The following is a 16,706-nucleotide window of genomic DNA, read 5'->3' as shown; positions in this document are numbered from 1 at the left end:
TTGCATAAATCCAGTGTAATGCATACATGGCAAACAGCCTTATTAGGCCTCAAAGTTCTGGCCTTTTGAAATACAGTAATACTTCCTCTTCACAATGGATTACAAGAACTAGGAAGAAGTAATTCCTACTGATAGGACTCAGAACCACTAAAAACATTTAATAAATTATCACTCAGAAATGAAACTCAGGTGATGAGAGTGCTACATAAATTGAGTAAAACATATGCCTAGCCATATTCAAAAGAGCAAAACCAAAAGCAAAACAAAAATAGTAGACCCTCCACAGCAGACTCTATATTTTCTGGGTATTTGAGATGATATAACTCTGCTCTAAATAATAAAGTCAAAGCAGCATTAAAATTGATTCTTTAGTAAAATCAATTCCAAAACTAGGCAAAGGAAAAATCCTTATTCTAGTGAAAACAATAATAAAACAAAAGCATTAATTAGAAAAGTGAGTTATTAAAAACACAAAACTCTACTTAATTTCCAATATGCATTTTTAAATGTTTTATTCCAGATCCTTATTTTTAAACATTTTCCTCTTTGAGGCAGAAAAGACTTTCCTTCCTAAAACAAAACTAAAGAATTCCTTTAAATGATACTTAATAAATCATCTATCACATACTAATAGCATATACTAATTACTGATTGAAACTGAGCAACTTATCATTTCTATTTTCATCCCCCCAAGTCAAATTTTCCTATTCATTTTTGTTCCCCATTCATACTCACTAATCAAATCATTTTCAGGTTTAAGATCCCATTCATCTAAACTATTAATCTTTTGGATGCACTTCCTACACTGAACATCTATTGTTCTTTTAGGTGGCATATTTTATGGAATATTTCTCAGCACTGAGAAGAAACAAGTAACAAAAATGCAGTTGTTTCAAAGATTTTAAATTAATCACCACAGAGTAAAGAGCTAGCCTACTTTAAATTTATACTCAAAGTTAGATGACAACAACGTTTCTAAATTCCTCAGTATATCTTAATCAATTTGGTTTTGGTGAGTGACAATAAACTGAACTTATGAAGCAATGTTATGAAATAAATAATAATGTTATATTAAATAAATAATAAAGTTATGAAATAAATCCATCTTTTTAACAGATTAGAAAGAAAAGTTAATCTCAATAGATGCAGAAAAAGTACTCGACAAAATTCAATACCCTTTCATGTTGAAAGTTATCAGTAAACTGGGAATAGAAAGGAGCTTAATCTTTTAAATGGCACCTATAAAAACACACAGTTAAAATTGTATTTCATAGTGAAACACTGATTACTTTTTCCCTAAGATTAAGAAAAAGACAAGGCTCTCACCATTTCTATTCAACATAGTAAGGGAAGTCTTAGCCACTGAAATAAGGCAAGAAAAAGAAATAAAAAGAAGGTATATTGGAAAGGAACAAATAAAACCCTATAGATGACATGATCGTCCATGTAGAAAATCCTAAGGAATCTAGGAAAGTAAAAGTTACTAGAAATATTAAGTGGGTTTAGCAAGGTTACAGGAGGCAAAGGCAATATACAAAAACCTATTATATTACAATATAACATCAATGGAGAACTGCAAATTAAAATTTGAAAAACTATGACTTACAATGGCCTCAAAAATGTGAAATATTGAGAGAGAAATTTAACAAAAGATGTTCAAGACCTGTACACTAAAAACCACATTTTTTTTTTTTACATTAAATAAGGCCTACATAAATGGAAAGACATACAATGCTCATGGATTGGAAGACTCAATATTGTTAAGAACTCAAACCTCAAACTCATCTATAGGGTCAACATTAATTCCAATCAAATGCTTGGCTGGCTTTCTGGTAAAAACTGATGATGTGATTCTAAAATTTACATGAAAATGCAAAAAGAACAAAGCTGAAAGATATGTACTGCCTGATTTCAAGACTTATTATATAAAGCTACAGAAACAAGAACAATGTGATATTGGCAGATGAACTCACATTTAGATCAATGGACCAGAATAAAATATCTAGAAACAGACCTGTGCATATATTGTCAACTGATGTTTTTTACACAGGTCTCAAAGTAATTCAAAGGAGAAAGGACATCCTTTTCAATGAATGGTGCGGGAATAAATGGCTAGCCACACGGGTAAAAAAAATCAACCCTCACTTTACACCACACATAAAAATGCACTCAATACGGGTCACTGAGCTAAATGAATAGCTATGACTATAAAACAACTAGAAACAGAAGATTTTAAATCTTTGTGACCTTGGGCAAGGCAAATATATTTTAAGTAGGATACAAAAAAGCACAAAACATAAAAGAAAAAATGATTAAACTGGACTTGACCACAATTAAAAACTTTATGCTCTGCAAAGGCACTCTTAAGAAAACTAAAAGGCAATCCATAGACTGGGAAAAAAATATCTGCAAAACATATATGTGATAAAGGGCTGATACTCAGAATTCATAAATCTTACCATATGTGGTAGGTTGAATCATGTACCCCAACAAACACATATTTTTTATTTAATCTGCATTCCTATGGGTGTGAACACATCATAAGACTTGCTGAAGATGTTATTTTTAGTTAAGGTGTGGCCCAACTTTATGAGGGTAGGTCTTAATCTAAATTACTGGAGACCTTATAAAGAGAAGGCCACAGAGAAAAGCTGGAAGTCTGTGGGAAACTGGAAGAAAAAGGAGACGACATCATCATGTGTCAGGAGGTGGTTATTAATAAACTACAGAACTCCAAGGATGGTTGTCAGTCAGCATCGGAATGCTGACAACCCCAGGAGAAAGCATAGTCATGCCAACACCTTCATCTAAACTTCAGCCTCTAAAATCATGAACCAATAAATGCTTGCTGTTTAAGCCAACCCACTGTGTGGTATTTGTCATAACTGCCTGGCAAACTAAGACACTATACTCAGGAATAACAAGACAAATGACCTGATTTTAAAATGGGCAAAAGATTTGAACAGATACTTTACCAAAACAGATATGCAAATGGCAAAAAAGCACATGGAGATCTGCAAAATCATTAGTCATTGGGAAAATCAAACTAAAATCACACTGAAATACCATTATACACCTACTAGAATGGCTAAAATTAAAAAGACAGAATACCAAGTGTTCAAGACAATGTAGAGTAACTGAAACTCACATTCATTCCTAGTGGAGAATGCAAAATCTTACATGCCACTTCAGAAGACTCTGCAGTTTCTTATAAAGTTAAACTTACACTTACCATGTGATTGAGTGATCCCATTCCTAGATGGGAAATATATGAAAACAAATGTCCAAACAAAAGCTTGTACTCACACGTTCATAGCACCTTTATACATAATAGCCAAAACCCAGAAACAAGCCAAATGTTCATTTACTAGTGAATGGATAAACAAATTGTTATTCTATCAATTCAACTGAATAATCCTGAGCAATAAATGGAAACAAAGTACATCCAACCACATGCATAAATCTCAAAAGCATTCTGCTAAATAAAAAAACTGAAATCAAAGGACTATATACTGTATGTCATCTATATGAAATCTTAGAAAAGGGAAAACTTACAGTGACAGAAAGTAGATCAATGGTTGCTAGGGGTTGGGGGTGGGTAGAAGGGATGGATTCTAAAGTGGTACAAGGAAACTTTGGGAGGTTACAGAAATATTCTTATATCATGACGGTGGTGATGGTTAAATAACTGTATATATTTGTCAAAATTCAGAATCGTACACTTAGAATTGGAATTAAATTGTCTATAAATCATACTTCATTAAAGCTGATTAAACAAAAAGGCCTAGTCCTATTGAGTAAAAATCTTGTTTAGAAAATAGGGTCTGATTATAGAACATCATGACGGGATACTAAAAAATTTCTTATGTAATTTTGGTAGGGTTTTAGGATATTCTTAGAGAAGAGGCCAAGGAACAACAACTAATACAAAGTAGTCCCATGCAAAAATAGTCAAATATAAATTATCTTTCCTCCCTTCAACCATTAATACCACTTCTAATGACTTGGTTTAGGATTATTCTTTTTTGATGAGCAAACTATTAAAAAAAAAAAAAAAAGCATTAGGAAAAGAAAAGAAACATTACCATGAAAACTTATAGAATTCTAGAAATCCACAGGGTGTTATTTTTTAAAAAACAGTTCCTTTGGTTTGAATGATATAAAGACCTATCTACTGTTTCTTTGAACTGTGTTTCAAAAAATAAAGCTTAAAAGTGGTTATTAAGCATAATTCCTACTAAAAGGAAAATGTGCTCACCAACTCTTTTCAAGTTTATTTGTAAGGTACTGGGCTTTACCAAAGTAGTTTTTGCTAACTAGTCTAATATTTTAATTAAGTTGTCTACAGTAGACAGAAAAAAAATGGGAAACAAAGATCAAATCATAGAGCTCAGATACAAAGAAAGTTCTTCATTCAAGTGGCCCAAATACATGTCACTTTGTTATCTAAATTAATCTGCAAACTGAACTAGGCACAAATACTCAAAACATGCCAAATAGGAACTCTAAAGTGGCTAAGGTCTAGGGTTAAATAAGGTCACACAAGAATTGCCAAAACAAACATTAAATTTCATGTTATTTGGGAAAAAGAGAAAGCCATCTGTGCAATTCACTGTGGATGAACTGTGCAGTCTGGGGCTAGAGATCTATCAAATACAGTCATTAAAATATCAATACTTATGCCAATAATTGATACAAACAGAAAATTCCTGGATTTAACTCCAAGGATGGCAGAGAGGTAGTAATCTACCTAAAGCTAGCAGGGCAGTGTTATAAAGAAACAACATTAATAGAATCTGGGGGCTTCACAAAAAAAGAAAGTCAAAAATAAACTCAAAGGGCATATGCCCAGAACAGGAAAGAATGTGTGTACTTTAAGGATGTTCTATGTATAATCTGGGAAACAAGTTCTGAGTTAAAGCCTAGATGAATATTAGGAGGGTAATTTCAAACTCAGGCAAAGAATGAATAGTGATAGCAGTAGTGATAGTACAGTAGTAGTAAGCTCATATGGCCTCCTATTTGCCAGACACCAGTTCTTCGCACTTTAATTATATTAACTTGTTTAATCCTTATGAAATTGTGAGGCAGGCAAACCATTACCTCCATCTTACAGAGAGGAGGAAACAGACTCAAGGAAGCTCAGTAACTTTCCCATTGTAACCAAGCTGGTAGACAGCACAGCCAAGAGAGTCACACTCAGACTGTCCTGCTTCATTTCCAGAGGTCTCCTTCTCAATCATATTATATTACCTATCTTTGGAAATACCATTGGTGGGAACCAAGAAGGTTAAAAGCAATTGTTCTAATTGTAGACTAGACTGGAGAGTAACATTAGAAAGTACTAATGAGAAATGAAGAAAAGTGCTCTAAATTTATTAAAAGCCTACCTTCTGCTAGGCATTTTATATTTTAGCACAGTAGACAGCTGACTACAACTAAGTAAATAGATTTATAGACCCCAAAATTCACCATAAAACTTGAATTTTAAAAAAAGTTTATTAAATGATTTTTTTATTTAAACAGCAAAGCTACATCACAATAATTAAATGCAAAAAATAAACATTCTTTGATTTAATCTTGCAAGAATTCAATTTGGTTTGTTCAAAAAACATGTAATAAGCATTTATATATCTGACACAATGCTAGGCACAGGACATATAAAGATGAATTTAAAAAAAGAAAAAAGAAAGAAAAGAAATGGTTTCTGCTCTCAAAACTCTACAATAACCATTTATAACCATCCCCATTTTACAGAGGAAGACACAGCTCAGAGGAGTTAAATGATCTGTTTAGGGATTATACTAGTAAATAGTAGAGATAATATTTGAATTCAGATCCATCCAACCCTAACCTAGACACTTTTACTCTATAGCAAGCTAATGCTGTTTTTGAGTATAAAAACTGGAAAATTTTTTCAACTGACTTCAAATAACAAATACAAGCCACTTGGACGATCTTTAATATTTTAGAACTGTGTCATGTTAGATGAGAACTTGAAAAGACAAAGTGTGAATTCTAGACTAAATCTTGGGTTACAAACCTCACATGATTTAAGCATAACACAAGTACACTGCAAGAGTCACTCAGGTTGTAAAATAGTTGAACACTTTTAAACGTGTTGCAATGGATTAAACGTGGGTGTGGCCTCCCTGGAAAAATGGAAGGGGTTGTTAATCCCAAGGGCTCCCAGTCTTTGGGGGTGAAATCTCTCTCCCTCAGATCTCCCAGATAGTTGTAGCAGAAAGTTAGCCAGTTAGGTTGCAACAGAACTGGGGCAAGAAAACTTCTGAAGACTTCCACCTCCCCTTCATAAAACATTAAGTATATTCTACAGTAGAAAAAAAATGTAGGAAAAAATGTATTGCTGTAACTTTCTGCTGTTTACTGTATAAGGGACAAAATATTAAAGATACTGCACTTTATAAAGAGAAGATCCTACTCACAGCAAGATGTATTGAACTGATCCAGCTATGTACCATTTTATTCAACTTTGGAACCAAAAGTATGCATGTATAACATGGCTAAGGTTTGAGGGTGTTGCATGGACCTGGTCATCTCAAAACCATTAGCTTAGATGTGCTAAACTGCCCCCAATGAATTAAACAAGGATAATGATTTTAAAAGAAATATTAAAAGAATGGATGAGATCTTGAAAAATTAGTGTAAAACTGTGTTTTCAATTAAAAATTGAGCTAATATCCAAAATTTTGCCACTAATTTCTAAAAACATTTATTAAAAACTCAATATGTGCTCTTAAATGCACACTATAAAATGGACCAAGGACTACTAAATATAAGACTTTAAGAATACAAAAATGCATAAAGTATATTCACTTAAATGTTCACAGATAAAGATAATGACAACATATTTTGGTTAATATATAATGAAAAACAGATCACAGAATCAGATGGAAAATGTTTAAAGCAGAATAAATTAAGTTAGTTTTCTGCAAAACTTTTCCTAACCACATTTTATAGGCCGTAATCATAAAAGAAAATCTGCTGACATGTTTTAAAATGCAAAAATAAGGTTATAAGTAATTCTCAGGATAATTTGATTATACTCTTCAAAATTACACACATTTACATGTAAAGCTTCCTTTTGAACTCTTTAGAGAATAATTTCTCTTAAGGTTAGTGACAACATCTTACTCATTCTTACATCCACAATATCTAACTCTAAAGCCTTCAGTAAACATTATTCACAGCTTTAAAGGAAACTTATAATACAAAGTTTCATAATCTATTTTCAATTTATTCTTACCTATTCAATAAACTGGTTCCCTAAAAACCATTATCAGGAATACTGTGTTAGGCTATGTTTGCCCTGCTGTTCTTGGAGTTAAGACTTCGTTTTTTTAAAATGCTATTCGGGTTTCAAAATTCCAAACCGACTGTGTCCCCTGTCAGCTCACATAAATAATATGTAAAGATAAGCTTTCTACTTACCATATAGTTACCATAAGCATGATCAAACATTTCCAGTACTTGATTCCTAATTTTAAAAGAGCAGAAATGGGAAAAAGTTAAGTACATTCTATTTGTTTTCTTTTGAAAAGTTACTGCTCCCTCATAAAAATACACCAACAAAAATTTTTTTAAAATTTAGTTAGAGGGGAACATGGAGTTAAGAAATAAACCAATGTTAGTAGACAAGCTTTCATGAATTCACCACACAGAGTTGGGCCAAACTTTTACTATTCCTAGTAATTTATGTTAATTCACCTTACTGTTTTTTCTAAGAAAAGGGATGAATGATGCATGCCATGCACAGAGAAGGAAATCTGATGCTGAAAAACAATGACCTCTTAAGATAATTAACTCACCTGTCTGGACAAGGAGAATATTGCTGGAGAGCCCCAAAAGAAACAGTTATTGGTACCATTTATTGCTTATACTACATGCTTTATCAAAAGAAAGCATATGCATGGTATGCATGCGTTTACTATATCTAAATGCACTATGGTAGCATAATTACTATATCAAACAAAAAATGTTTCCATAAAGTTTTATATCTATTCAACAATTAGATAAAAAATGTATTGGGAATCAGACCCACAGTTCAAAAATTACGTGTCTGTCCTCCATTTAAAAATAATTTTATATCCAGCAACTGCTAAAGAAGCCAAAAAAGAGATCAGACTTCAATTAGAGATATGAATGAAATTGACTTGTTTAGAACTAAGGTAAATCAGAATACAAGGTAAAAGATGATATTGACTGTATTTTAAAACTCCAACTTCTGTGTGAGACCAAAGGAAGAGATGCTTATTTGGTACAAAATTTAAATTTTCTGTAGCACACTATCTAATTTAACCTGTAAGCTCACTTTATTTAAACAAAATAATTACATGGAACCTAGAATAAGGAATGAGATCCTGTTTTTCGGTACAGGTTAATGTAATACCCCGATACATTCCAGAGTATTTGGGGCAGAAAATAAAGTATTTGCAAAGTCCCTTGAGGGACTGTGGCAAAAATGTGGAAATATTTAACTTCCCCACCTGGGGAACTCCAGATATTCTTTCAAGCATTAGGGACTCCCAATTTAATAAGACAAGCCCTTGATCTTAAGACACTTATTCCTGCAAAGGAGAAGCTAAGCCTACTTACAAGCATGCCTCAGAGTCACCCCTAGAGATCCTCTTTTGTTGCTCAGATGTGGCCTTTCTCTCTAAGCCAACTCGGCAAATAAACTCACTACCCTCTCCCCTACATGGGACACAACCCCCAGGGATGACGCTGGCCCTGGCGTCATGGGATTGAGAATGCCTTCTTAACCAAAAGGGGGAAAAGAAATGAAACAAAGTTTCAGTGGCTAGGAGATTTCAAATAGAGCCAAGAGGTCATTCTGGAGGTTATTCTTATGCATTATATAGATATTACTTTTTAGTTTTGAGGGTATTAAAATTGATAGAAGGAAGTATCTGAAACTGTTGAACTGTAATCCAATTGCCTTGATTCTTGATGATGATAACTATATAGCTTTTATGAGGTGACCGTGTGATTGTGAAAACCTTGTGACGGACACTCCTTTTATCCAGTGTATGGGCATATGAGTAATAAAATAAAGACAAAATAAATAAGTAAATAATGAATAAATAATAGGGGGTAAGAGGTATGGGATGTTTTGGGTGTTCCTATTTATTTTTTATTTTTTATATTTTTTTGGAGTAATGAAAATGTTCTAAAATTGATTGTGGTGATGAATGCACAACTCTATGATGATACTGTGAGCCGCTGATTGTATTCTTTGGATGAATTATATGGTGTGTGAATATATCTCAATACAATTGCATTTAAAAAAAAGAACATACTCTTTTGGGGTACATACAGCTTCAAACCAACACACGCAGCTTAGTCTACTTTGAGATAGGCTGATTTGTTGCTGACTTATGCATATAATGGCTTTAGCAATATCAAATGCTTCACATTTTTTTTGGTTTTTCAAACACTGATACTCTTTTCCTTTGATATTTCTAATGATTTCTATCATTTCAGGTTTTTCTAATGATTATTTGGTTTCTATTCCTATCTGCCTTAGAATTGTTAAGAAATATTCTGATTCTGAGTTTGTCTCTGCAAAACAACTCACTACCTGACAGTCACTCCTGAATCTTGGAAACTTATGGTGAGTTAGTAAAATGTTATGTTCTTTCATTATTAAAAATAATAATTTTAAGTCAGCTTTTTCTAAGTTACATTGCCTGCCAACATGCTGTAGAAATTGGACTGTTTTATAATTCCTTTTTTAAATGAAAAGGTAACATTAGCAAAATCTTCAGCTGTAACATTTAAAAACAAACAAACAAAAAACCAATATATCACAGATAGGATGACTATGTAAGACCAGGTAAATAATTCTACAATTATAAACTGCAAGCAACTGAGCAACTGCTTACTATTTGTGAAATTCCATTACTATTTGTTTGGTTTGGGGGTTAGAAAAAGGGTTGGAGCATTTCTTGCCTTTTTATCATAAATCATTATTTGGGCTTTAAAAAAAAAAGCACACAAGTAAACCTAATGAATCAGAGTTCATGTTCCCAATAATTCCCAGTTGGAAATTACTCTAGAGTATGGCAATCTAGATGATTTTAAAAATTAAAAATTAAAATTTCACTTTCTTATATGATCTCAAAATTTGAGCTGAAATGTCAATTTGGTTGGACTTTTCCAGTTAAAAATTAATTTGGTAAAAAATGAGTTATCCTTATTTAAAAATAAGATGCTTTTAAAACTGAATTATCCAGAGGCTTTTTTCAAATAACAATTTTTAATAAACAAGGGAAGAATGGGGAGTGGTGGTCAAATAAGATACTTGCTGTCCTTAAGACTTGCTCACTTTCTTTCCAAGTCTTATGGAATATAAGACAACTCAATGAAGAGAACATCAGCTCTGGAGTCGGATATGGGTTTGAATACTGGTTCCACCACTTAGTAGTTAGGTGACTTTGAACAAGTCAACGTTCAGTCTCAATTTCCTCATCTGCAAAATGGTTATCACATCTGCCTCATTAAGAAATAGTGAGGATTACAGAGATAACATATGCAAAGTGCCTGGCACAGAGTGGGGCATTCTGTAAAATAAAAAAAATTAAATTAAATTAAAAAGTTACCAATGATACATTCAATTAGTAAAAAGAGAATTTAAGATATTTAATTATTAGGGTTTACTGGTCATTTTGTTTTGAAAGCTGATACTTTATCTTTTTTCCATCAAAAAAACTTTGTGAGTACAAGACTCACTCTTATAACAATTTAAATAAGGAAGTATATACAGTAAAACCTGAAGGTCCCCCCTCCTCTCCATCCTAACCCCATGAGGTAATCATCTTTCCACTTTTCCCCCAGCTTAGACAATTAAAAAAAAAAAAAAATGGGATAGTACTATACATATTCTAGAACCTGTATGTTTGTTTGCCTGTCTTGGGAGTATATCCTGGATAACTTCCAAAGATTTACCACTTTCTCTTTAGTTTCTGACTATTGTTCCATAATATGGATGTACCATATTCTACCATTTTCCTCCAAAGAACAGTTCTTTTCTTTCAAAATGCACATCCTGGTACACTTATCTCTATAATAATAGTGTTTTTTTTTTTATTTCTGTAGGGTACAGAATCAACTAATGAATCAAAGGATATACACAATTTAAACTGTAGCTGATACTGCCAGTTAATAGCAGTTTACACTTCCACCAAATGTTTTCTCACACCTTAACTAGCCAATACTGTATACACGTGTTCGTTTTTACTAATTTGATGGGCAAAAATCCAGCTCTCGTTGTTTCGATCTGCATCTCCACATTTGTGAAGTTCAGTAACTTTTCATGTTTATTAACTATCTGCTGTTCCGTTTGTAAATTAACTGTTCATGCCCTTTGCCCATTTTCTACTGGGTTCTTGGCTTTTTTCTTATTCATTTGTGTTATCTCACTGTATGTTAAGAATATCGACTCTGAATTAAATATTGACAATAACTGATAACTTTGATGACACTCCAGGACTGAAAAAATTATGTTGAGTTACGTAAATAGGAATACTTAACTGGGACTTCTAAACACCACCATCAAATATTCTGTTCTATTATGAAAACGAAAAGCAAGAAAATACTGAAAGGAAACAGTAACGTGCAAAGTTTAAGTTCCAATAGACGTCCCTTTTCTACAACAGGTGCAAACACTATTTCCCTTAACTACTGTGAGATCAGCATCATTTTCTTAGATCGGAGCTCATTTATGCGAGAAACCTAAAAACGCCTCCGACGAAAGGCAACCGCAACACTCGCCCGCGCAGAGACACGGGCTGTAGCCCCCTTCACGGCCAAGGACACGGCAGGCGTCTTGACACACTGGGGCTGGCATCAAGGAACTGGCACATGCTCCTGACGACTCGGGCGACACCCCGACAGTCCCCCGAGGTCACATCGCGGGAGACGGCCCCCAGCTTCCCGGTCCTGCCAACCCCGCCGGGGTCGCCGGACACCGACGACCGTCCCAGTCGCGACAGCAGAGTCTACTGCGCGCCCAGGTCGCAACGACAGGCACCTCGCCAGTGGTCACCCTCAAGGAGAACCCACCCTAGGGAGCCAAGCATCCTTACCCAAGCTTCTGTTTCTCCTCCCTACTCATGGGCGCGGTCCCCGCCGTCCACACGGACGTGGCCGATACCAGGCAGAGCGCGGCCGTCGCCGCCACCAAGCTCCATGGCGGTCGCTGGGGGACCGGAGACCCGCAGCCCCAGCCTCCGCCGGCTTCGCTCATGGCCCCACGGTTCCGCGCACGCGCAGCTGCTACGCCCGGCGGGTGGAATACATCGCCGGACGCCGGTGGCTAGGGGGCTGCAAGCCGTGAGGAGGGCAGGATGCAGAGAAACGCGGACGGGCGCCGGCACCGAACTGTTTCCAGAAGCCACCAAGCCGGTCCCCAGCGCCAGCGCTGCCACCGCCCTCCGCCCTCAACAACCTGGAAGCACCTCCCCCAGCTTTCCGGTGTCGTAGTCTAGGAAACCGCCTCCCCCAACGCTACTTCCGGGTAGGGCTGAACACGTGGAGCCTCAGGACCAATTTGGACCGGGATCCGAGCGGGGTTGGCTCCGGCGACAGGACAGTGCATTGGCTGGGAGAAGTGAGACGTGGACAAAAGGCGGGACTGGGGAGGGACCTGTCGCTTCGACCCTCCCCAGACCAGTGAACTTCCGACCTGAGGACTACCGGTCCCAGCGTTCACTGCTTCCTCCCCGACTCTTTCCCCCACTCTGACTCGGGGGCAGCCTCGCTAAATTTCTACCCGGAGTGGACGGGCTGCATTCTGGGACGTGTGGTCCCTCCGAGGGTCACCGGCGGTCCCAGGGACCCCTCTTTCCCGGCGCCCTGCGGCCTGTCCGTCCTCCGTAGGTTGCCGAGTCCCCTGGAACCCGTCAGCTATGTATCCCTCCTTCTGCTAATGACGTTGCCCTAAGAGTTGGCAGGATGTGGCTCACAGGTCCCCCGATTGGTGCTACAATGCCATAAGGATCGTGTTGAAGTTGTCCCCTGCCCTTAGAAAGTTTACAAAACAGTAACAGCAAAATGAATTGAGCCTCTGACGGAATGTAGTAACAGTTTTACTTGCTTTATTTCATGTAGTCTTCTCAGCTCTGATAGGTAAGTACTATCATCCTCATTTTGCAAATGAGGAAACCGAGGCGTAGAGAAGTTCGTTAAAAAGGCCTTATCACACTGCTGGATTAGATTCCAATGAGCACTTAACCACTGCGCAGCAGCGGATGAAGGAGGGCATCGAGGGTTAAAACGTGGTTAGTGCATTCATTATCACTTCATTTTTGTACCTGTTTTACAGGTATTTTCACAAAGATGTATTTAGTTGTAGACCTTGTATAGCATAATATTGTTTTATGAATGCTTCATGAACATATGAAAAGATTTATTTTCAGGATCCAGAGTTAAATGTGGTTTTATAAATTTGACCTGTCATTCATTATTTCTATACTCTTATTTTGTCCATTATTTTTATCATGGATTAAGGGCTGAATAAAAGTATCATACAATTAAAAAAACATAAATAGTAATTGTCTAAAGAGCTCAATGCTGAGGGAGCACAGTATGGGCTGCAGTGATCAAAGGAAGTTCCATGATGCAGAGTGGATCTTGCGATGAGTTTTGATGATTGAGACCCAGGTTAACAATTGTTAAGATGACAACTAGGTCCCTCTTGAAAAAAAAAAAAAATTGTTGTTTGATAATTCAGTGGCAGAGTTCAGCGTTTATGACCACAGCAAATTACTTACTCCTCCCCTCAGCATCATTCAGCGCTTTCTCTGGAAACTTCTTCCTTGGCTTCTATCACTTTGCATCTTTCTCTTACCTCTCTGACTGACCATTGAGGCTACATCAATGACTCCTTCCTTCACCACCCTTCTATACTTTTGAAAATTCCGGGTTCCCTTAAGGTTTTCTTTTTGTCCTTTTTCTCTTTGTACTCTATTCTCCCTTGGTGATTTCTTCTACTCATATGGATTCAGCCATTATCTTTTTAAGGTTGATTTCTAAATCAATATCTGTCCCTATTTCTAGATCCACATTTTCACCTCCCTAATAGAAATGTCTGTGTTTGGCCTGTGAGTAGCTCTGTAAACATATTACGATCTTGCTTTCAAATTAATGACAACATCAACCTCAGTCAGAATCATCTTCAACTCAGCCTTCATGGTCCACTCCCAATCAGTTGCCAATTAAACAGCATCTATTTCTGCTATCTTCAGATCACTAACTTTCTTGCTTCTCCCACTTTTGCTCCAGTTCCAGCCTTCATTGCCACTTCCCTAAATCATTGTAGTGGCCTCCTGAAAGACTTCCCTGCACCCATACTCTCCTTCACATTGCCACCACAGTTGGCATTCAAAGACAATACAAATCCTCTGGAGACTTAAATTCTGTATTATAACTAACATAAATAAATTTTCATCCTAAATCCTTGCCGTACCATAAGTCACCCTGTGCTACCCCATCATCTCTCTGTGGAACACCTACTATCCGTTAAGGCTTGGCTCAGATTCTGTCTCCACAAAACCCTTCCAAAAACTTCCAGTCACTACTGGCACTCCTTTTGTCCAGTGTATGGACAGATGAGTAGAAAAATGGGGACAAAAATTAGATGATGAATAGGGTGGGATGGAGGGGATGGAAAGATGTAGGTGTTCTTTTTGCTTTTATTTTTATTTTGGAGTAAGGAAAAATTTCAAAAATTGATTCTGGTGATGAATGCACAACTGTATGATGGTGCTGTGAATAATCGATTGTACATTGTGGATGACTGTAGAGTATGTGAATATATCTCAATTAAACGGTATTAAAAAAAGTAAATGAACAATGTAGGGAGGAGGGGAATGGGATGTTTTGGATGTTTTTTATTTTAATTTTATTTTTTGGAGTAATGAAAATGTTCAAAGTTTGTGGTGATGAAAACACAAGTATATGACGATACTGTCTACAACTGATTGTGCACTTTGAATAATTGTTTATGTGATTATATCTCAATAAAATTGCATTTAAAAATGAGGAAGTACTCAGTGAATTGATATAGAGTGATTTCCATGATATATTGCCAAGCTGGGGGAAAAAAAAAAAGCTATAGAAGGGAGTGTATAGTAAGTTACCATTTGTGGTCAACTAATTTATAGTTGATTTTAATAGACAATTCATATTCTAATCTCTAGGGTAACTAGTAAAAGCACATACAACTATTTATTAGAGGGAGAAGAAGATAATAAAACCCATTTTCTGGTTGGTTGTTCAGTTTTTAAAGGAGATGGAGAAAATATATATATATATATATAATTTTGCTTACAAATATGTAGACTGTATCTCCAGAGAGATAAACAAGAAGCTGCTAACCTGGTAACCTGAGAGCTCTCAGTGCCTGGGGAGAAGAAGTGAGATGGGGACTTTTCACCAGGTATCTTGCAGCTGCTTTTCAATATGGAACCACAATCCTGAAGGCCCCCAACCCCATGAAAGAAAAGTGTGAGTGGATGTGGGGAGGCCAGTTAGGAATCTGTGCCTAGCGGTAAAGCTGAGAGATGCTGGTGACCTGGATGAGAGCATGGAAGGGGCGGGGAGAGAAGACGGTTCCTGATAACATTTAGGAGATGAGCAGGTGGGTGGGGCAACAGATGGAAGGGGCCGGGGTGAGGGTCAGGCATTCTAGGATGATGCCCAAATTTCTGATCCTGCTGTTTGTGCCAGTTTGGATGTATTATGTCCCCCAAAACGCCATGTTCTTTAATGCAATCTTGTGGGGGGAGACATATTAGTGTTGATTAGGTTGGAATTCTTTGGTTGAGTGTTTCCATGGAGATGTGACTCAATCAACTGTGAGTGAAACATTTGACTGGATTATTTCCATAGAGATTTTGGCCCTGCCCATTCAGGGTGGGTCTTGACTTAATCACTGGAGTCCTATAAAAGAACTCACAAACAGAAGGACCCCAGAGCATCTCAGAGAGACAGACATCTTGGAGACAGCAGCTGAAAGCAGACTTTTGCTGACACTTTGGGGATGCTAGCCCAGTATTTCCTCCAGAGAAGCTAAGAGGGGACAAAATGCCCCAAAGAGCAACATATTGAAGAAAGCACAGGAGCTGAGAGAAGCTGGAACACAACCCAGGATCAGCAGATGTAGCCACAAGCCTTCCCAGCTAACAGAAGTTTTCCGGACACTATTGGCCTTCCTTTGGTGAAGGTATACTCAAGTTAATGCCTTAATCTGGACATTTTTATAGCCTTCAGACTGTAAATTTGTAACCAAATAAACCCCCTGTTCTAGTTTGCCAATGCTGCAGAATGCAAAACACCAGAGATGGACAGGCTTTTATAAAATGGGGGTTTATTTCACTACACAGTTACAGTCTTAAGGCCACAAAGCGTCCAAGGTAACACATCAGCAATCAGGTACCTTCACCGGAGGATGGCCAATGGCGTCTGGAAAACCTCTGCTAGCTAGGAAGGCAGCTGGCGTCCGCTCCAAAGCTCTGGCCTCAAAATGGCTTTCTCCCAGGACGTTCCTCTCCAGCAAGCTTGCTCCTCCTCAAAACATCACTCACAGCTGCACTCCCTTCCCTCTCTCTGAGTCAGCTCATTTATATAGCTCCACTGATCAAGGCCCACCCCGAACAGGTGGGGCCACACCTCCATGGGAACAC

General features: G+C 37.0%; 1 protein-coding gene across 2 annotated transcripts in view; it reads right to left on the bottom strand.

The window, feature by feature from the left end:
- Nucleotides 1–12,480, bottom strand: part of EDEM3 (ER degradation enhancing alpha-mannosidase like protein 3) — an 81,200-nt gene extending 68,720 nt beyond the window's left edge. Inside the window, exons 1-2 of one of the 2 annotated variants that reach the window (XM_037825178.1) lie at nt 12,108–12,480; nt 7,453–7,498 (exon numbers count right to left, since the gene is read on the bottom strand). In XM_037825178.1, coding sequence (XP_037681106.1) covers nt 7,453–7,498; nt 12,108–12,268 — 207 coding nt within the window. In that variant the 5' untranslated portion in view covers nt 12,269–12,480. The remainder of the gene's footprint in view (nt 1–7,452; nt 7,499–12,107) is intronic. The other variant, XM_037825179.1, reaches the window with a different exon arrangement.
- Between the last annotated feature and the right edge of the window lie 4,226 nt (nt 12,481–16,706).

The sequence above is a fragment of the Choloepus didactylus genome, chromosome 2, assembly GCF_015220235.1.
Source record: "Choloepus didactylus isolate mChoDid1 chromosome 2, mChoDid1.pri, whole genome shotgun sequence".
Taxonomy (NCBI): Eukaryota; Metazoa; Chordata; class Mammalia; order Pilosa; family Megalonychidae; genus Choloepus; species Choloepus didactylus.
Note: the sequence above shows the minus strand (reverse complement) of the source record. Positions and strands in the feature narration are given on the sequence as shown.